The sequence below is a fragment of the Euwallacea similis genome, chromosome 20 (assembly GCF_039881205.1).
Source record: "Euwallacea similis isolate ESF13 chromosome 20, ESF131.1, whole genome shotgun sequence".
Classification (NCBI taxonomy): Eukaryota; Metazoa; Arthropoda; class Insecta; order Coleoptera; family Curculionidae; genus Euwallacea; species Euwallacea similis.
The window spans coordinates 1,474,986-1,497,680 of record NC_089628.1 but is presented as its reverse complement, the minus strand read 5'-3'; the positions used below and the strand labels follow the sequence as shown (position 1 = coordinate 1,497,680).

The 22,695-nt window shown below is 37.0% G+C and overlaps 2 protein-coding genes across 3 annotated transcripts; one reads left to right on the top strand and one right to left on the bottom strand.

The window, feature by feature from the left end:
- Positions 1 to 242: 242 nt before the first annotated feature.
- On the top strand, positions 243 to 21,543 carry LOC136415692 (thyroid receptor-interacting protein 11-like). The gene is made up of 6 exons (XM_066400400.1): positions 243 to 462; positions 611 to 666; positions 874 to 921; positions 15,411 to 18,426; positions 19,186 to 19,389; positions 20,867 to 21,543. The coding sequence occupies exons 1-6, from the start codon at positions 372 to 374 to the stop codon at positions 21,406 to 21,408; spliced, it is 3,957 nt and encodes a 1,318-aa protein (XP_066256497.1). The 5' UTR covers positions 243 to 371; the 3' UTR covers positions 21,409 to 21,543.
- Positions 11,047 to 22,520, bottom strand: LOC136415694 (guanylate kinase-like). Of its 2 annotated transcripts, none has more exons than XM_066400404.1 (2): positions 22,398 to 22,520; positions 11,047 to 11,911 (listed from the first exon to the last, which is right to left on the bottom strand). In XM_066400404.1, the coding sequence occupies exons 1-2, from the start codon at positions 22,492 to 22,494 to the stop codon at positions 11,307 to 11,309; spliced, it is 702 nt and encodes a 233-aa protein (XP_066256501.1). In that variant the 5' UTR covers positions 22,495 to 22,520; the 3' UTR covers positions 11,047 to 11,306. The 2 variants fall into 2 exon arrangements, with proteins under 2 accessions (XP_066256501.1, XP_066256502.1); XM_066400405.1 differs by lacking the exon at positions 22,398 to 22,520 and adding an exon at positions 11,965 to 12,032.
- Positions 22,521 to 22,695: the final 175 nt, after the last annotated feature.

Here is a 22,695-nt window from a genome sequence, read left to right as displayed (position 1 = left end):
CTTTCCTTAACTGTTGACGTAAAACATTAAAACTGAGTACTAATTTGTCAATGACCTGAATCCTGATATTTATATTTATAATTTAATATTGATAAATAAAGTAATAACTAACATGTAAATTTAACGAAAATGCAAATCAAACAAAACCGTTCCCCCACTCCGTTTGTTTTTTCCTTTTGACAGACATCATATGATTTTTCAAGGTTATGATGAACAAATTGACGTTTGTCAAAATATATCAACAAAAATGTGTCAGTTGTGTTGGCAATCAAAAGAAATCAAAATATTAGTTTTGTTTTAATAATAAAAACTTACATTTAAGATTTAAATGCATCTTGTCAGTGTTTTCAATTGACTAATTAACAAATACAATGTCGGGCTGGTTTAATATAAACGAGGGCCTAAGCAATATAAAAGGCCAGTTGACCACATTCGCCAACAATGTTTTGGCTGACGATGAAGGTGGGTATTTAATTATGTTTTTTCTTCTAAAATTGCTGAAAGTGACATTGATTTTAATGAACCTAGTTAGTTGTGGAAAACCGCAAACCACTGAACATCGCTCTAAAAAATATCCCAGTCCATTTACAACAATTCAATTAATTTTTAGGTGCCAATACAACCGAGGAGCAATACAAGAAACTGTGCTACCAGAAAGATCTTGAGGTGAGTTACTGAAGCTCAAGCAATGTAATTGATACTAATAAAATTTTAAAAAACGTTATAGCCTTGAACAGAGCTTTGAACTTTACTACCTACTATTATTTCCTTGCATTATTAATTGTGCTACTTAGCACTGTAATCACATGTTTTATTGCTCCATACAAGTTGCAGTATATCCAGCGAATCAATACGTAATTTTGTGTTTTGCAGATCGAACATTTGAGGCAAGTGAATGATGAGTTGCAGAAATCTTCAGGGGTAAGTTTTAGCTTATAGATAGGCACTAAGAATGCTCTGATTGATAAGAGGTGACATTTTTATGACCCTATACAAGTACCTTAAGTTTTAATGATTTGACAAATTTAATATAATCACCAACCTTATAAAACAGCAGCAGAAAACTTATGCTAAATTATTTATGCAATGACATTGCACTATAAAAATACTTAGTTTTGAAGGAATATTGTAATGTAGGGTTAGTCACATGAAAGGTCAATAGCCAATGGCATTTACTAGTGACTGTTGAATAATATGTAGACCCTTTCAATATTTACATATGTAAATGACCAAAATATGACAGCAATATTTACCAATTCATTTATCAATTGCCTCCCCTGAATCGTCCTTGTATATCTATGTGATATATCATTTACTGTCCACCTATTATTATTATTTATTATTTTTAGTGATAATATCTTCTCAACGTGTACAAAAGAGTAACTGATTAATGAGAATTTCAAGGCTAATAAGATACATTTAATTTGCGGACACAATATATTAGATTAGTTTATAGAGAGTATTGATTGATATTGATGTTGGTTATATTTTTGATGCTGTTTACATAATCTCTAATTTTATTGCTTAAATTTGTCTTTTTTATGTGACAACTGGCAAGTCATATCTAAGGATCAAGTATATAGTCATTTTCAGTAATATAAATCCCTTTTAATGGAAGTGTTATGCAGACAAAATCACGGCACTAGGTGGATCAGAATTCAAGGCGAATTACGAAACGTTGACTTTAATATGTTATCATCACAAAAACTAAAATATTCCTCTAAAACTCCCAGTTTATACACTGTTGACCCTTGGTTGTGTTGTGCACAAAGACTAAATTAATGATTTACTGGTAACTTTATCAGGAGCATAATTTAACCAGTGAAACTAACGACAATTTTATATTTTTTTTGTAACAGGGACTTTATGTCGTCGCTAATGATTCGGTTTAAGAACGTTTTGGTTTAATTTGATAGATATAATTTAGAATATGTATTTGTAAATAATGGTTTTCAGTGCTTGACGTAAGCACGAAAAACATTGAAACTGGCAGGAATTGGGATAATAATTGTGATTATTCTCTTTGGCACAAGGTAAAAATATACTGGGTATTCCAAAAACGTTGTGCTAAACTTGAGAAGGTTATAGGGGACATTGTGGTGAACAATTTTTGCACAAAAACCCCTAGTCAGAAACCAGCTGCTTTGGTTTTAGAATCATTTCTGTTCGAAGACATAATGTCATTCGTTTATACCAAAAGACTTCGATATTTAATTCATTTTTATTAAAATTAATCAAAAAATTTATAATAAAGGTTGACCCCCAATCTAAGTTCGTAAATTTAATCTTTTAATCGTTGAATCACGCAACCGTTTCAAGATGTGTGAATCTTTCAGTACGAGAAGATAGGTTGTCATTATTCTTCCTAACAGTTCCTTTTAGGTGGCTGCAGAAATTTCATATACCAACGACTTGATGTAACTCGAGAGGAAAAAAATCCAACGGGCTTAAATCAAGACTACGCGCTGGCCTCTTAATAGGCCCGTAACGTAAATTGAACCATTTCTACAGTTCAAACGCAAAAATTTGTAGCTAAAGAAACTAAAGTGAAGAACTTAATTTGCTGCGGTTACGATTAAAATCACTTTTCACCAACATTGAGTTTAGGAATGCATTCGATAAACTTGTATCAGGAAGCAAAAAAGTGTGTAATTTGTCTGTTTTTATTCTATTCACAAGTTCAATATCGAAGTCTTTTGAACAAAAATGATTAGCGTCAAACGGTTCATTTTTGACCAGGGGTTTCTATATAAAAATTGTTCGCCGCAATGTACCCTATAATCTTCTTAAGTGTGGTGTGGCCTTTTTGGAACACCCTGTATATTCGAATTACGTGTTTCATTTTTATCAGAAAATAGACAACTTTCCATCATGTTCTTGTAAAAATTCCGAACCCAAATACATGATCATCGTTACCAGACTTTGCTTTTAATTTCACCCAACAAAGCAGTTTTTTGCTTTAGTGCCCCCCGTTACTCGTCGTTTATTGTCTCCTGTATTTTCCCAGATTAGCTTTCGTACGAGCTTAATTCCCCCGCCCCTGTTCCTCTGGTTAAATTCAGCTATCGCTCGTTATAACCCACAAACACACGTCTCTAGCTAGTTTGTTGTAACAATATTAAATATCCTTATCGAAAGCAAACAGCCAGATGTTATTTGTGTTAACACAGGCGATAAGGCCGACCCTACTAATTCATACAGAACGAAACAGCGTTTTTACTTTTTACCCATGGTGGTTTTTGGCTTTAGACCTGTAAGGGGTTTTCCCAAAATTGTTTCATGTCTTGCAGACGAAGATTATCGTCACTTCTTGACTGCACACGAACGAGGAGTCTAACCTGAACTAACCCGAAGATGAAACAGGAATCGCGGTGTTTACTGCAATATTATAGAGCAATAATTCCAAATACTTAGTTGTACATGCCTTAAGGCTTCACACATCGAGCTTAAACTTAATAGGCACTTAACGGGGACCCAAACGATTGTCCGTTATTGCATGATTTGTCCTAAATTAACCGACATTGGCACAGATCTTATCATGTGCAAACAAGGTTTACTTTCCGGCCCCCCAAAATTAATATGGCATTATCTGAGTGAACAAATATTTGCGTAAAAATGAGTGTTAGAAGGAAGTGAACGGCGGATCGGTAATATTATTGATCATGTAGCTTTTATGCTCGCTTGGCTTATTTAGCAACGCCTCAGTGCACAATCTGTTCAGGGATTCGACATTTTGGTACAAAATTATCTTAAAAATGCGAATATACCTAGTGTTAATTAGCTGTTCTCCATTAAAGTCCATATTGATCGGCTTGTCAGATTCATATCAAATTTCGTGTAATAACGGACCTGTTTTCTCACCCTTGCTATTACCCTTATCTATTTGTCAATTTTTCCAATATTGACTCTTATCTGTTGTTTCCATGGAGACTTCCCTGAAATGTATAAAAACCGCATGCACTCACTGATTCTTTCTTGTTTTAGTGAGGTGTAGTTCGGCGCTGGTAAGTCCCCTTTTTGTCACTTTCTCTCTCCGGAGGTTTTACTGACACAATGGTGAACGCATTTTGTACGTTGTCCGCAGCAATATTTCCAAAAATTCACATTGCGGTAACTTGTATTTTAAGTTGCATTCCTAAGTTGTGTCCGTGAACATGGTTCTTCTCTGAATAACAACGTTGATTGATGTTTGTTAGTTTTTCAATTTCTATATTTGCAATATTAACGATTTACTAGGAAATTTAATCTATATAGTTTCAGTTTAAATATTTGTTCTTTGATATGGTCTGTGACCGTTACGCTACCGTTGTTGTAGGTATTACATTAGGTCTGAGTACGACTTGCACTGGGATAAGCAATCGTATTTTTTACCTACGATTACTAGATTAGAAGTACCATTAAATTTATTATAGTAAATGTTTGTTCTTTAGGAAGAAATAAGGTTATTTGGTAATACTTTATTACACTACTAATACTGTTTTCAAGACTTTTACGGATATCGAGAAATCCTTGTGTCTGAACAGAGATACCGCAAGTTTCTCCTAATAGGATTTAACCTTTCGTCTTGTTCGACCCTTCCGGGATCAAGTGTTAAAAAGCATATAAGGGCTGATCATTAAAAAAAACCTTAAGTAGACGTTAAAACATGAGAGATATGTCTTGGCTAAATTCGTCTGTTGTCATTGGTTGATGTCTGTTATGTATGTTGTCAGTGGTTGATGTCTGTTGTCATGGTTCGATGGTAAATAGCGAATGGTTTAATCAACTCCTTACGTTCACGGTTCACCGCTTACTGCGAGTTATTTTTTAATGCTCACCCGTTTCCAATGGCCCTAGAAAACGCCACATATAGTACAATTTTACCGGTACGTATTTTCAAAATAAAATTCTGCAACGCAGCTGAACCTACTCATGAATTGCAGGAATTTTCCTGTTCAAAATCGAGACGAGACAGATGTGCAAATAAGACCAATCTACATATTCCCCTAAATTCCTAGAAATATGAACCTTATTGCAGGTCCTAAAATGCGTTTTTTCCTTTAGTCGGATTTTTGCTTACACAATCCTAATGAAGTGAACGAAACAAGTTCACGAGGTCATGTCTGTATATTTCAGAATACGATCAGCTGCCGCATTCACATTCAGTTTGAGTGAATATTTGATATTTTGTCTGATTTTGCATGAATTCGAGATTCGTTTCGTGGTTTTGCTATGTGAAAATCAAAATCTGAGCTATGCAAAGGGTCACTCGAGTGAGCCTCAAAGTCTTTGGGTTTATAACTGCTCTATTCTGTTTAGCCCTCTTAAAATGGCTCCACTGCTGATGCTTCAGAGGAGTTCGAAAAGAGCGCTATTTGCGTCTCGCCTCTCTCACGCACAGAAATTTACTGGTAATTACTTACTTACCCCATCATGGGTTCCGTGTAACCCAACAGGGTAAAAAACGGAGCCTTATATGAGTCTTCAAGGTTGTTCTTGTTTGATTCTGATTTGGCGCCAAGAGGTGTTTAAGTACGTTTATACAGGATGGAAGTATATCTAAAATTTAAGCTCTGCAGAGGGTCGTTTTAGTGGGCAGTCAGTACGTTAAACTCTGCATCTGGTAGTAAATTCATGTAACAGGTCATAAAAAGAGCCCAAAAAGGCGGATTTTCGTTTTTTGACGAAGGTACTGAGGATTTCCTCACATGCGCTTGAAATTGCCTCGACGTAATCCATTGACTTTTTGGAAAATATAGAGGGTGTCCCATTTAAGAAAGGAAATTTTGATCTGCTATAGCTTTTTGGCCCGCTCTGCGTATTTTAAATAAGGCGCGTTTAAATCTTTAAATAAAACCCTATTGAAGCTGGCCGTTTTTATAAAACACTCTTTTCGGAAAAAAGAAGTTTACAGAAGGGGCGTTTAGAACGGGACACCCCGTAAAAGAATGCGTAGTAACTAAGTAGAAGTGGAGGAAAATACTGAAAAAGTGCTTTTTATTTGGTCTGATTTGGTCGCAATTTTGCACATTCCCAGGCTCAAACCCATGCCCACATTTCCCTTCTTTCCGTATTACTTTGGCCTCTAGATTAAGACAATATTTGCTCAAGGAGCGTTTATCTGTACTAAAGGAAATGGTTGTTTGGCGCTCACTTTTGATACATACCCTCTTTCAAGTTTTAAACCGTACTTTTTTAACTGCGAAAATGACGCTGATCCTAATAAAACGCTTTCGGGCTTCGTAGAAATCAGGATATTTGATCTACTGCAGTTGTGCAGGAAATTGCATTTGTTGAAAAAAGGCATATTCAGATTGGTGACTGACTAATTGACTGGCGATAGTGAAATGGCGCGAGTTGCTCGAACCACGCTTGCGCCATCGAGCGGGTACCCAACCGCGGGACTGGGTACTGCATTTTAAAGTTGTGCATAGCAGCTTAGCGTGCGGCACGTAGTAGCGCGGGTCGCGTGGGTCACGGTTTGAGAAATTAGCCGTGAATTGGTTTGGCGCCTTTGAGGCAGTACCCTCTAACAGTTCGTGCCCATTTCTCTGCAGCTAATTGGGTTTCTAGGTAAGTTACTTCATTAGCTCGGCGAATGGTTAATTACATACTTTAAATTTCATTTTTAATAATAATTTCCAGTTGCGTAGTATTGGCGATAAGCCCAGGTAAAATTGTATAGATATTTATGGGTTTAGTGCGCGGCGTTATCAAAAGGTAAAATTACAGGCCTCGTTGTTTAACAATCGGATTAGAACCAAAAAGTATTACTGCTAACGCATCACGAAACACTCATTTACATTGTAGTGGTGCTAATAAGGGCCCGCATTCATTGTTTTGAGTCAATATGCATTAAAATAAGTGTCGCGAAGCTTGGACTTCATTAGTTTGGTTCGATTTTCAAATGAGCCAACGATTATTAGAACCTCGTGGTGGCCGATTTCATCCATAGATTAAGTCAATATGCGTTAGTGGAAAAGTCGCTGCGTTTGTTTTTGGAACAGAGAGACACTATCTAATACGTTAATCTAAATGAAGATAAATTATCAATGTTTAATAAGAATTTGTTAATCCGGGGTACTTATAGTGACGCAGAACAAAGCACAGACGGGAAGTTTATTAAAGTGTTATATGTTGCTTTTCAACTATTTTGTTGACAAAACTTGCAACGTGTACCTACAGGGTGCCTCAAATTCGGCGCTGATCATCATCTCGGAAACCGCAAGAGTCGTGGTGTTTGGTTAAGTTTTCATGGCGCAGTTGTCCATTTATCTCCTCAATTAGATACAATTTTGACATGATGGAAATTATCTGTGGTTTCTGAGATATCAGAAAAAGTCATTTTAAGAAAAATATAAACCATCTTTAATGAAATTTTAATTCAAACCGAAAACCTTTCTTTACTTTACACCATTTCTAGAATGGATTTGAGATATACACTGCCGGCCAAAAGTTTGAGACCACTTCTAGAAACGTTACATTATTTACAAATATATTAAATTTTCGAAATATAAACAAATTTCTGCACCATCTACGATTTCTTTATTTTCTTCGGAACGTATAAACAATCAGTCGTTTGCAGATTTTTTTAAGATAAGACCATTACGACGTTTTCCTATATATTTCAACAAGTGCCGATTGAGCGCTATAAAGGTACAGTCGTTTGTTCATAGTTATTACGTCCTCAATAAATATGATTTTGCTGTTTGTTACATTAGCTGAACAGTATGTTTGTTTAAATAATCTGAAATCAGATATTTAGTGTTAATTAACTTTTGTATTTGTGTGTTAAGGAGTTCATTTGACTAACAATCTTAGTTGGTTTAAATTTGTGGCTTTTAAAGAGAAGATTCTTTGAAAATGGGAAAAGTGTATGAAATTAACACTGATAGGCGATCTGCCATTGTCACTCTATATAATGAAAGTAAATCTGAACGTGCGATTGCATCTCAACTTAAATTATCGAAAACTTGTGTCCATTCCGCAATTGTCCGGTACAGAGAAACTGGCAGTAATCGAGATCGTCCACGTTCAGGAAGACCAAAAGCTACCACATCTGGTGAGGATAAATTCATAGTTGTCACTAGTAAGCGGAATAGGCGTCTAACAGCACCAGAAATTCTCGTTGAGGTAAACAAATCTCGATCCAAACCAATATCACTAACTACAGTGAAAAGGCGATTGAGGGAAGGTAATTTGTTTGGTCGCATTGCTATCCGAAAACCTTTATTGAGGCCTCAAAACAAAAAGAAACCGCTGCAGTGGGCCCTAACCCATAAAAACTGGTCGGAAGATGATTTTAAAAAAGTTCTTTGGACTGATGAATCGAAGTTCGAATTATTTGGATCAAAAAGGAGAGTGTATGTTCGACGCGGTGCCAAAGAAAAGATGATGCCAGATTGTGTGTTACCGACCGTAAAGCATGGTGGTGGTTCCATTATGGTCTGGGGTTGTTTTTCGGGTCATGGAATCGGTGAATTAGTCAAAATTGAAGGAATAATGAAAAAAGAGCATTATAAAGTAATCTTAGAACAAAATGCCATTCCTTCAGGGTTAAAACTAATTGGTAATGGGTTTATTTGTCAACAAGACAATGATCCCAAACACAGCTCGAAATTATGCAGAGGCTATTTGGAACAAAAGGAGACCGAAGGAGTGTTGAAAAATATGATTTGGCCACCTCAGAGTCCCGATCTTAATCCTATCGAGTTTTTGTAGGAGGAGCTCAATAGAAAGGTTCGGGAACGATGTCCTTCATCACGTGAAGACATGTGGAGGACATTACAGCAAAGCTGGAATGATATTTTACAAGAGACCATCCATAAATTAATTGCTCGGATGCTTAGACTTGTCAAAAAAGTGATCAAATGTAAAGGAGGATTTATTGATGAAAAGTCAGTTTGAATGAAATTGTGAATGTTTTTTACTTTTTGAAATTTTATGTTTATGTTTATTTCTTAGATTTGTTAGATCTTATAATATATGTTAATTTAATTTTATGCTTCATATAACTTTAAAATTTTTAGTTATCTTTGATTTCCCATTTTAATCAGGGTGGTCTCAAACTTTTGGCCGGCAGTGTATTTCTGAAATAATTAGTGTACAAGAGAAATACGAGTATATTTTAATGCACTTTTTCACGGATTTATTGATATTTTTGCCCTCTGCGATGTCTGGCATTGGCCGTAGGAGACTTGAAAAAAATAAATTTGATAAAAAGTACGCATTCACATTTAAAGTTGATGATGGATGAAGTCTAGTCGAAAGTGCCGAAAAGACGACGAAGTGCCAATAACAAGGCGTTATTATTTTAATATTTTTTTGATTCGTCTTTGAAATTTTTTAACTTGATTTTTTTATTTAATGTTTTTATCCTTTTTTTATTTTTTTGTATTCTCTTCCTTTTTATATCTTTCAATTTTATCTATCTCCTACAATAAAACGAAAAAAAAAACAAATTTTGGGATTCCATTTTTCCAAAACCATTCACCATTTTATTTTTTTCTTATTGCGAAGTCCTTATTTAATCACATGCGTATCTATTACCGTTTGCAAGATCCCCCCGAGACATGCTTGCTGCATACACAACTGTATATAGTTCTGATGTAATATTACGGAAAAAATGTATATATTACCATGTGACTAATATCTTCTCTTTAATCAAAATCGCAATAAAAATCCTTAGGTATCGAATCATCGATTATTTAGTGCCTTATCCAGTTAAGCTGGAGATTTGTTTGGTTGAAAGTTACGAGTTTACCAAATAGTATACATCTGACTCATCCTTTTCTTCTTAACCTGAATTTATTTTTCCATGGTAACTTTAGCTGGCAGATAAATAAAGGGGAAATATGTAAATCGTGACGTCAATTAACCTGAACTAACCTCTTGGAAATTGATATTATGTGCCAAGTTTATCTGAAACTGTGTTTTAGTTGAACAGTAGTCAGGGACGTATCGATTCGTTTTTTTTAATAGAGCGTTTCTGTTATTACAAATTTCAAAACGCTGTGCTAATCGGAATTAACCTTAGAACTGCATATTTAACACGAAGAAATTTAGTGCCTAAAGCCTCCTTTTGTGAGACCTAGAATTTACATTTCCACAGTGTTGAAGGCAGAATCGTATCCACCACGTTTTTGAGGGAGTTTTCCACATGTTGAAATTTTCAAAATCTTGTGCTAACCTGAGCAGCACTGCATTTTACACATGATATATCCACTATCCAAAGCTTCCTCTAGAAAGGCTGAATTTGGCAATTTCACATCATCGAACCTAGAGTGGTTTTGATTCAATTTTTAAGCCTCGTTTGAATCAGGTACTTGCTTAACCATTGTTGCGCAATATCATTATTATTTTCAGAAACCTTTAGTTGCCTCGTTTAGATCGTATTTTCATATTTCAAACACGAGCTCAACCTGCAACAATACCCCCATATCGTTAAGTTCGGGTTAGTGCCCTTTAACTTGGCAGTAAAAACCGTATAGGCGAAACTTGACACCTGTGACCCGTTCCGTTTGTTCTCTATATATTGAGTGTTCGTAAACATGAAGAATGCGTTTCTAGTGCTGCCAGTAACCCGTATTATTGTTCTTTTTGCGTTTTGACTTATACGAGAATGTGCTGATTTGCTGTTTCGATACTTAGAAGGACCTCCCGTTTGGACGAAGACGTGTTGTTGACTTATTATGGGTAGAGCAAGCAGTTTTATGCTTCGTTTGACCGGGTAAGGTTCTGAAATGATGCCACGTTGAAATTTGACGCTGCATTTAAACAGGCGGCAACGAGGCGTCGGTGCCAATAACAACACGAAAGCATTCTAATAATTCCACCATTTATTTCGAGATAGCCCCAAATGCGTTTTGTTGATCAAATGGCGAACGTTTTGATAATTAACTACGAAAGTGCGCCACCTTGCGATGCCATTTAAGCCGCCCCGCATCTTTGCAGTTTCCGATGTTGTAACGATGAGATCCGAATTTGAGACATCCTGTATAAATTCTCGCCCGTAAAACTCTATCCACCGTAATAGGTAAAATTCGAGCCTAAATGGAGAGCATAATGTCATAATTCATATACCTATGCGTTTGAAGCATTTACGATATCTCAATAGCTGAATTGTGTATCCATAAATAATTTACCAACTGTTCGAATATAGGACTGAAAGTGGCGTGGGTGTCTCAAACAATGGCAGTATGTTATCTACCATAAGTACGTAAACTTTATCGAAAGCGTTTATTGCCGGCACATCGCCCCAGCCGCAAACCCATTATAACGGTCCACTTATGTAATAAAGTCGCTTGATATTACGTTCCTTGTGCCATTTATTGATTGCATTTTAAAACATTTTTCTGCACAAATTCCCGCAATTCCTTGTAAGAGCTTTCCTTTTCAAGGTTCACTATAATCTTATCAAAATTACCCGCTTCCAGGGCATACTTTATCTCCTCTTCAGCCTTTAAAAGCCTCCTCTCCAAGCTCTTCTCACTCTCAGTCTTTCTCGCAACCAACCGATCTCTTAAGACACCCAAAGACGGAGGTTTGATGAAGACGCACCAAGGCCTCAGGTTGGTTCTCTTCACCTGCTTCACCCCTTCGATATCTATGTCCATGACAACGATCTTCCCTTCCCTGGCAATGTCCTCCACAGCCTTAAAACTGCTTCCATACATGTTGCCACTGAACGAGGCAGTTTCGATAAATTCCCCATTGTCTATAGCCCGTTTCATGGAATCTTTGTTAGTGAAGTAGTAGTGACGACCTTCGATTTCCCCAGGTCGAGGGTTTCTGGTGGTGTGACTAACTGCGAAACCGAGTTTGTCCGAGTATTCCTCCATTAGGTACGTTATGAGGGTGCTTTTGCCCGAGCCTGAGGGCCCGCAGATCACCAGGGGGCGGGGCAGGTTGGGGTGCATCGAGGAGTCACGGGCTAAAGAAGAAATTTGAAAGTTTTAGCAAATAAATTTAGGTAAATTAATCAACACTCGTCGTTTTTTATCGCCACTAACACGTTACAAAGTGGTCTTTTCTGTTAGTTACCGAGGACAAATGTGCTGATTAAAATGTTAATATGACCGACAAATCTCTGATAAACCTACCACCTTATCGCGGTTTTACTTCCAACCGAGTAATCAGACTCCATTATGTGCTGTGTAATCGAAACGAAAACTGCTTCTTTTGAGACTTATATGGGAAAAAATTAAAACGTCGTCGACGAAAGGGAGTTAATATTATCCGGAGGTTAAGACATACCTCGTGGTTGTATTTTCAACAACCACTGAGCAAACAAAGACGGGTTATACTGCAACGCCCGGACGAGTGCAATACACTTTACTGTAACACCACTAAACCCGAAAACACTCCTTCAAACATATAGAACAAGTCTCAGAGATTCGATGGCCAAGTGTTAATAAAGGCCAAATATTTGGGCAAAGAAGCATTAACGTTGGAAGGGTGAACTGTAGAAATTGCAACTGAAAGTGTTTACCAACCAACCAGGCATGTACTACCCACACGTGCAATATATCGAACACGTGAAGGGTAAATGTGCTCATTAATTTTCCCTATCGATTCAAAGTACTGAACTCGGTTCCACGTTCGTGGTGTAAACGTAGTACACATGATGGATATGCGACCCATGGATTTCGAGTCGTTATTTCGAGCCCATTTTAAAAGTTATGTAAATATTTAAGCCTGTAAAGGTTTTAATGGTAAATAAAATGTGAATGGCGGACATCAACACTGCGCCTTAACAACATTGTTCGTGTCGCATTTCCTTCATAAATTAACAGGAAGGCGGAGGTCTAAGGTTTCTAACGGACAAATATCCTATTGGGCCAGGGAACCAAGTGAATGATAATATCTATCATGTTATTATACCGTACAGGGTGTCGCATGTAGGCGGGTTGGGACTATCGTGGTTGCAACTTTACGGGGAAGAATCCGGGCAGTCCCAGTATGTAACGAAAAAGCAACAATAAAAAATGGTTTATTATACAGGGTGATTCATTGGGAATGAGGCATGGCGAAACCCGAGATAGGGGACACCAAAATATAACGATTGGACTCACATTCTTTGTATAAATGTTGCCTGTTTCAGAATTACAGGGTGTTAAAAGTTGAAATTTTGTTTTAAAAATTCCTTAATAACTTTTTGTGTTTTTGTAGTATCAACACAAAAATTGGTATACTTTAGTTTTGTAAGATGTCAAGTAAGAATTTTGATCCAATTTTCATATAGTTCCTAGAGGGTAGTAGCGACTCACTGCTTCGGTACATTTGGTCACATTTTTGTATGAATGCAATTGAAATCAAATTCTATTCCACATAATGAAAGAATGTCTATTTTTACTCAAAAAAGGTATTCTTGTTTAATCCCGATATCTCTCTTCGTTTACGAGATTTTTACCTATAAGCTAGTTCGTGTCGTACCATTTCAAATTCTCAAAAACGATGGTTTGAGGATTTGAACCAATTTTTGTGTTGATACTACAAAAACAGGAGGAAGGAATTTTAAAATAAATTTCAACCCTTAACACCCTGTAATTCTGAAACAAGAAACATTTATATAAGGAATATTGAGTCCAATCGTCATATTTTGGTATCTCCTATCTCAGTTTTCGCCATGTCCTATTCCCAATGAATCACCCTGTATTTACAATTTATATAAATTTGACAAGAAGTGCATTCGTACGGACTAGTTATAAATAAAAAAGCTTCTAAAAGTACTTTTTCCAATGTTGCCTCATGGATCATGCCTCATGCTCAATTATTCACATCTGGTCATTTTTTTTAGGCATACTTACGTACGTAAAAACACCATTTTTTGACTTTTGTTTATTGCTCTAAATGTTGTTTGTGTTGTCAGTATGGCAAAAGGGCCGATTTTTTAAAATTTGTTTGGTCATAGGAAATTAATGAAATAAAACGTTCAAAGTGGATACCATTTTGCTCCTGACAAAATGTAACCTGTCAGCAAATTCCTGCCTTATATTAACGGAGGTTTGCGAGTAAATTCATCAGCAAACTTTTGTAATTCGACATCGCAATCCCACAGAGTTCTCTGGTGGTGTAAGAAAAATCTTTGACTTAATGTAGATCCATAAAAAAAATCTAGGGGTGTGAAAACGGGAGATCTTGGAGGCCATTCAATTGGATCACGTCGTCCAGTGGTTGGTAGCTTCAACCACCTTCAGCAAAAATATATGTATGTATTACAGATAGATAGAGGATGAAGTTGAACATAAGTAGCCACGAAATAAATGAGATAATTGAAGAAATTAAGCAAAAAATGAGATTTGGTTTTGAAATGTGATTTAAAGTCATCTTTAGAAACTAAAGCTCATTGCTTACTTAATTTCGTAAATTACATGCTCTATTTTGTGGCTATTTATGCTCAATTTCGTCCTCTATCCATAATGACCAAAGAAATGACCGCAAAGTAGATTTATTTGCAAATGCCCATTTTGTAATTTTACTATCTTTGTTTCATATTCATTTTACCTACTTCGGCATAAATGCTAAAAATTCCGTACTTAAACTATTTCTCGCAGAAAATACATTTTCAATTCAATTACGCATTGTTCACTCTAAGCAGCAGAAGGCAAACAATGGCCACCACCGCACTTCTTTGATCGAAAGCTGATTCTGTAGTTGTTGATATTTTGTTGCATGTTGTTGTTTTATTGGGCGATAATTCGCTGAGGTACTGGCGCTTTTCTTTTTTATGACGCAAAGAACCAACATTCCGTAGATAATCGTCATGAAAGAAATATTCAAAATGCACACACAAATACACAAATGACATTGTTTGGTAATTCGTAAATTGAAGAAAATTTTCCCAGATATCGTTTTGTTCAAAAACGATCCGTTTTGCAGCTGTAAGCCTAAAGAAACTGGATTAAAGGGGTTTAGTCATTAGAATCATCGCTTCCTTAGTTATGACTAAGGTACTCATCATGATAGTGCACCAAAAGTGCACCATCAATTCTGCGAATTCTTGAAATTTTTTCGGCGGATAAAGCCGCTGCTCTAAGTCGATTTTTATGTAAAGTGATGATAGTTCGTCATCATCAAAACGAACCCCACATTTGCACCTCAAAAGCCAATAAAAAATGTTCGTTTTCACACCATTCATAACACCATCGATTTTTAATCATTTTAACACGCACCTGCCTCAATTTTGATTTATCTTATTGTCATTTCTCCAAATTAAGCCTGAAAAGCTCCTTTTGACAAAGAACTAAACTGTCGTTAAACAAACTTGATGATTAATTACCCCTCAGGCCTCTAAGGAAGATAGCGAATTCTTTGGGTTAAAATACACATGATTCATGGGAATTCACCTTAAGTAATTCCTTGAACATCCCACGCAATCATAAATTAATTTCAATCCCCATTTGATATCTCATCGAACGTTTTTTTTTCAGGTCCTGCACAAGGAAAATGGCAAACTCAACAAAAATACCTGGAACTGGACACCTGCAGACCTTACAGTCGCCCATGCCAGTCCGAAAGAAGATGAGATATCCAACTTGAAACAAACCATAAAAATACTTGAAAACGACAAAAATGACCTCTTGAGCCAGTTAGAGCAGCTGGATATTGAAAACCAGCAAAACTTATCCGAGCTTGTGAGAATACGAGAACATTTGCAAGATGAGAACAACGAGCTTAAAGAGGAAAATGATTTACTGAAGAAAAATGCTGCTGCAGGAGGAAGCTTCAAGGGAAAGTATGAGCAGGTTAGCAAAGAACTAAATACTCTTAAAAGAGATCATGAACTCTTGCAAAAAAGTCTTGAAACTTCTAAGATCAGCTCAGAGCAAAGGATCGCTCACTTAGTAGAAGAATTAGAAAAGTTTAAAATTTCACATAGCGAGCTGCAAAAGAACACTCTGGTAGCTGAAGAGAAACACAAAGAGGAGGGTGATGAAAAACATACCTTAGAATTATATGAGCAGCAAATAAACTCTTTAAAAAACGACTTAAAGTCTTCACTAAATGAAATCCAAGAGCTCCGAAAGGAGGTTACAGATAGAACCCAGCAGCAGTTTGACAGAGAATTTCTGAACAAAAAACTTGAAGAAAACCACAATAAATACATCAGCATTATTGCCGCCAACGTGAAAAGACACATAGAAGCCGCACCTTCGGAAGAAGCACCACCTGAAGACGAAGACAACCTCTCAGTCAGCCATTTCAGCCATCAAGTTGAAAACATCTTCAAAATCCTTCAGGAGTTCAAGCAGAAATGTTACACCCTGGAGCAGGAATTAATGGCGGCTCAGAACGAGAAGACTCAGATTCTCAATGAAAAATATGAGGAGATTGAGAAGCTAATTCAGAATTCTGAGCTGCTCAGTCAGGAAGTAGTTACTAAAGGTGAAACTATTAAAGAGCTGGAATCTGAGATCTCCCACTTGATAGGCAGCAATGACGTTTTGCTTGCTGAAGTGGAACAGTTCAAAAACTCAGGATTGCAGACTATATCGGAGAGTAATGAGGACAGTATGGTTCTGTTGGAAAGCGATTTAGAAAACGCCAACAGGCGCATTAAAGAACTAGAATGTATCATTGACAGTCCATGTAAATCCGCAACTTTAAGTCCTGATTCCACAAAACAAGAAGACTACCAACAGCTATTGGTCAGTTTTGATGAGTTGAAGATAGACTACGATGAAGCGCAGATTAAACTTCATAAAATTGAAGAATTGGAAGCAGAGAATGATGAACTGAAGGGCGGTTTTGAGAGGCTTAAAACAGACTTTGAGAATACGGACTATCAGCTTTCGGAAGCGAATTTTGCCTTGGACGGCTTGAAAGATGAACTGCAAGAGGTTAAGGAAGATTTTGGGAAACTGTTGCAGGAAAATAAAGATTTGAAGCTGCAAACTATGGCCATGATAGATTTGAAGAGTGAGATCAATGAAGTTAAGGAGAAGTGGCTTAATGAGGAAAATTTGCGTAGGGAACTTGAGGCGCAGCTTAAAATTTTAACGGAGAAGCAGCAAAACTCGAAGATGTCGGAAACCTCACTGAAGCTACAATTGGATACTTTCAACAAAGAGCGCCAGGCTGATTTGGATGTAAAAGCTAATTTACAGCAGGCCTTAAACGACGCCAATGAGAGTTTAAAGAAATATGAGAATAATTATACAGAACTATTGCAGAAATATGACGCAGTCCTGCTGCGCTGCGAGGAGCTTAACACGCAACTGCACGACAAAGAGAACGAGCTATTAAGAACCAGGGAAATTGAAGAGGATAATCAGAAATTTAGAAGAACTATTGAGGAGAAAGAGGCGGAGCTGTGTCAGAAAAACGATGATTTAAGGGTGCTAGAAATTGAGTTGACGAAGAGTCTTGAGGACAAAGAAAAATTGACTCAGGTAGTAGAAACTGGCAAACAAACTAATGAGAAAGAGGTAGGTTTGAGAGTCAGGGAGATGGAGGACAATGAAACCCTGAGAAGAAATGTTCAGGATAAAGCAGTTGAAGTTATTCGCCTAACAGAACTAATAGAGACCATGAAAATTGATATGGAGAAAATGTTGGCAAAAGTAGAGGAGGCCGAAGTCGCAAACTTCAAACTCAACGAGTTAAACTTAATCATAGAGAGTCAAAAAAAACTTATAGAAGCTAACCAAGAAGACTTATCCTTAAAAAGTTCCGAAATAACTGCTCTCGAGGCAAGTCTAGCTGAGCTTGAGCAAACCATTCAAACGCAGAAGGAAGAAATTGGCAGATTGCAGTCCTCAGACGCTCTCACCTCAAACGAATCTATTCAGCACCTTCAACAACAGCTTCAAGACTTGTCAAACTCCCGCAATGAACTTATAAACATGGTGCAAATCAAGCACCAAGAAAGTCTCGATTATCACCAAGAAATCCAGCGACTTTCAAACTTTCTCACTAACAAAACCCAGAAGATCACTCAACTTGAAGCAAGACTTCTGCAGGCCAGCCTTGCCAGTGACGAAATCGCTCGGAAAAGCGAGGAGATCGACCGTCTGATAGACCAAACCAGCTTCCTCAAGGAAAAATGCGATGTGCTCACCAAAAACCTCCTGGAAGAGCAGGCAAAAACTTCATCGGTTTCGGATAAGGAAATAACGCTTTCGAAGCAGCTGGAACGATTGCAGGATCATATAATGGAGCTTGAGGAGCGGTACACTCAAGAGTTGCTGCAAGCTGAGCAGAAGAATGCCCAGCTGCAGCTGAAACTGAGCGATTTAGAGGCAAGGGAGAAGAATTCGAGCACGATGTACACGTCTGTGAGCATCAGGGCCAATCAGCAGGTGGAGTCATTGCAGAATCAGCTGCAGACGATTGTGGGACAAAGGGAGGAGCTGAGAAAGAAGATATCGGATTTGGAAGACGTCAACGGGAAGCAAGCGGCTGCGTTGGCCAATTTACAGTTAGTTTTGGAGCAGTTCCAGAAAGGTAAGAAGATATTGGTGAGGAACTTTGTTTATTCAAATTCATCATAACGGCTTTCGTACATCCAAGAAGGCAAAAATAGAATTTTATGTCGCCTTTTTCTGAACGGTGTCGGGGACGTAGAGGGGATTACCTTAATTGGATATATGCTAAAAGGGAATACACTAATGAGGATCATTTCTAGACACAATGCGAACTTCAATCCAGCGATATCGCTGGAAATCGTACTTTAGAAAATTGTAATTTTACTTTGGCACATTAATGCGACTTTAAGGATTACCACATTCACCTTGCAGACCCGACCTAACCCCGAGCGACCATTAAGAGATCGAACTTTACATTGTTTTGTAAAAGGGGAGGGGGCTCACACGAGGTAAAATGGGGTGAATCGAGGAACGAAAAGGCAAATACTAATCAATGGTGACTGTAATTTTGACTTCACTACAATTGTTTTTTCGAAATGTGATCTCTTTTTCGTCTCAGAAATGCGAACTATAATACGACTATTGGAAGTTCTACGCCCTTTCCAAAATTCGCAAAAATATACGTTGTTTGCATTTGAAATTTGTAAGTGAGGATTGCTTTCGTTTAAATAAGACTTCGCAAAATCTTCGAACTGCCATCAAAATACGAGCAATATCAGTTAAAATTCATCGTTCAAAATTCAAATAATTTTTTCCCCTTTTGGCGATCTCCTGAGTATGTTTTCTTTGATTTCGACGCTTTGCCAGACGAATTCTTTTGAATGCGAAATTCTTCTAGACAAGGAAAAAGACGTCCATAAGGAGACCGAACGTATACGTCGTCAAATAAATGCTGAAAAGCTGGTCCAAGATGATTTGAAGAAAGAAATAGACAGCCTGAAGATGCAACTCGACGAAAGTAAAATCGGTCTGCAAGCTGCCTCCCGATTATCCGACCAATTGGAGCTGATAAAAAAACAGAATTCGGGACTGAAAGATGAAGGTAAGTCCTACACGTTACTCTAGATGTGTTTGCACTTTATTATTAATTTTTTCATGTCAACTAGAACTCGAATTATCAAATATATGAGTTTAACCATACAACTTCCAGTCACTCCGAGCATCTGCATAAATTTGGTAGTTCGACTATACAGATCACTTTGGTCTTAACAACTAAAACCCATATTCCAGTAATGTAACTGATTCATGTTGGACGGCCGTTTTTGAAATATCAGCTGGTAATTCTGGGTAGATGAGATCCCAGAATATCGACTGATATTTTCATGAGTGGCTGCAAAGACCTTCGCCTATTAACAACCAACACATCCCTAGGGTTAACGCAATATTCGTATTATCTATTTTGATAATGAATTTATAGTTTTATGAACATTTTAAAGATTTAGATTAACGAGAAGAATTTATTGACTCACATCATTTGTACGTAATTTAGTTTTTTTTTTTTTTTTTTTGAAGCAGAGCACTTTAGAGCACGTATCCATTCGTCCAGTCGCACGCTTCCACCTATGTTTTTTCAATCTCATTTGGTAACTGTGAGGTATTGTTCTGTATTCCCCAGTTACTTAATGGGATATACAAAAATGTAGTGTCTTGTTCACCATTTTTTTAAATTGATTTCGCTTTGGTAGTTTTGGTCTGCTTTTTAATCGCATATAAATCAGCGAAAAAACGAGGAATGTAAGCACGCGAAAAATTGCAGTCTGTTGTCCAGAAACTCGCTTGTTTTTTCGTAGATTTAATCCAGTTTTTGCTTTCTGTGCCAGTTTGTATCCGTTTTAAACATTTATTTCCACTTTTCAGTTATTTGATTTTGGATTTTTAGCATGAGAGCCGTTTTAAGAGGGAGGTGAGGATGTGAGTATTACATCAGGTACTGGTTCGTAATTGCAGAAATCGGTTCCTGGGTAAGACTTGCAATCTGCCTTTCGTAGTCTTCCTCCTGAAAGCTGCTGGTATCCTTTTGTTTACATATTAATTATATTTTATTTGATTATTTACTAAGTTTATTAGACGAAAGTAAGTCGATTAAAAAGATATGAATGGGGCGTCCCATAATAGAACTGTAGATAAAGTTAAAACGTTAAAATTAAATATGATTTACCTTGCTGTTAGCTAAATCGACAGTATAACACTCATTTTTACCCCAAATTCTAAGACTCTCCGATTTGAAAACGTCTATGAAAAAACACAAATTTAGACTTGATGTTGCGGGGGCTTCAGGCGGTAAATTTGGAAAATGCTACTGAGCGTCGTGAGATGTTATAATTTGGAAAAGAAAGTTTCCCCAAAAACTACATTTTTTGCATTTTATGGGCAATTGCTCCCCGCGTTCCCGAAATGTCAGCGTTAAATATAACTAAATATTTTTGCATAAGGAACCTGCGGTTCAATTGTGCACCACTAATTATGAGGCATCCCTTATATAAAGGTCTTGTTGACGAGGAATTGATGTGTTTTTCCAGTGACCCAACTTCAACAAAAACTGATCAGAACCCAACAGACAATTCAAGAGCTCACCAGCCAAACCGACGGCAAAATAGACAAATCCCTAATTAAAAGCCTTATAGTTGGTTTCTTGTCTTCTGGCAACACAAACAACTGGAACAAGGACCAAGCCCAAGTATTGAAACTGATTGCCACAGTACTGGACTTCAACCAGCAGGATCACGACAAAGTTAAGCTCAACAAGTCTCAGCAGGGTTCTTGGTTGGGATCACTACTCACGCCTCAACCGGCCAATGAAACCCACGAGTCCTTATCTCAGGCTTTCGTCAGATTTCTGGAGAACGAGTCAAAGCCTCGAGAAGTGCCGAGTTTGTTGGGGGAGGCCAGTAAGACAAGTACAGGGGTCAGTAGTGAGAGCAGTAGACGGACTACGCCTAGGGCTTCTCCAAGTCCGATAGTGCTGAATGAGGTGGTACTACCTACGTTTGCGGAATTTGGACAAAGCAGGAGCTCAAGTTCAATATTGAAGGATGTATTGAAAGATAATAGTAACAGATAGGTTTTTCGTTGAATACATAAGCTAAATGTCTATAAACTGTTGTATTATATGATGTAAATATTTTTTAATTCTATTTGTATGATTAAAATGTTTGTACAATGCTTTTTGCAATGATACTGTTATGAGATTTCAATTTAAAATAAATTAAATAATTATTGTTATATGAAATGGGTTGTCTATTCTTTTCCTCAAATGTCTTATTGTAACATGTTATGGTTCTCTAACAGACAGCTGAATCTATTGCCAGTTTTCCAGCCATCATTTAGTTCATAAGTTTTAATATTATGATATTAGAGTTAGCAATAAGATAATGAGAAACAAACTAAGAGAATCATCTTTGAGATGAAACACTGTTGAACGACATTACTACCACCACTGTTAGATGGCCAAGTGTCAGGGAATCCCCTTTTAAACTGGGGTACCATCCCAAAATTAAAAAGGAAAGGCAAGGAGAGAAAATGAGCAGTCAGGAAATAGAAGGGCAGAGGTGTAGTTCAGTAGTAGTAAATTCGCTAGTTTGTCTTCCCATATTTTGTTAATAAATTCATGTTTATTAACTATGGAGGTTTTCAGACATATTTTGCAAACAAGAAATCTTTCTTGTCCTTAAATGGTAACTGTTGACATTACGATATGTTTAATATTAATGAGATGGATTCAATTTAAGAGATAGTGTAAAACAAATTGTTAAGTTGAAAGAAAACAAGTATTTAAACAGATTTTTTCCCCTATTTAAAGTTTAGGTCATTTCCCGCCATTTTGGACGAACGTGCCAAAACATGTTTTAAATGTTTATTTTTGAAATAGACTGTACTTATGTATGGGAACTTGGCAATAATGTTAATTGGGGTAAGCGCTAATATAATTGAGCTCCTCTATAAATTTATACAATGAATTCAAAATAATATATTGATTTTAATAGGTAAATGGTAGCGATTAACATACTTACCTACTAGTCGTATCTGATACAAAAGCAGTATTGAACTAACCTGTACAATGTGTATTCCCGCTAGTAAACTGATTAAGATATCCTTTAAAGAGTTCAATTGAATTTCTGTTGCTCGCAATTAGCTTAAGGCCCTTCATTATTTACCTTTCAAACACGTTTCTACATCAAAACAAAACTAATAAAATAAGGATACCAAGAAGTCTTTTCGAAAACATCATCTGGATTACATTGACTCCTCAGCCAATTTTCAACCAATCACATTGACCCCCGATGTTGGCCAGTGAATCCACTTGCTCAATAGTCACCTGATAGGCTGGTTGAAGTTCACCTCAATCCAA

Coding starts and splice junctions, on each gene's coding strand:
- LOC136415692 (XM_066400400.1), top strand. CDS start 372: ATGTCGGGCTGGTTTAATATAAACGAGGGCCTAAGCAATATAAAAGGC. Junction 667..873: donor GCTACCAGAAAGATCTTGAG/GTGAGTTACTGA, acceptor TGTGTTTTGCAG/ATCGAACATTTGAGGCAAGT. Junction 18,427..19,185: donor TTTGGAGCAGTTCCAGAAAG/GTAAGAAGATAT, acceptor AAATTCTTCTAG/ACAAGGAAAAAGACGTCCAT.
- LOC136415694 (XM_066400404.1), bottom strand. CDS start 22,494: ATGAAGGGCCTTAAGCTAATTGCGAGCAACAGAAATTCAATTGAACTC. Junction 11,912..22,397: donor CGGGAATACACATTGTACAG/GTTAGTTCAATA, acceptor TTTCTTCTTTAG/CCCGTGACTCCTCGATGCAC.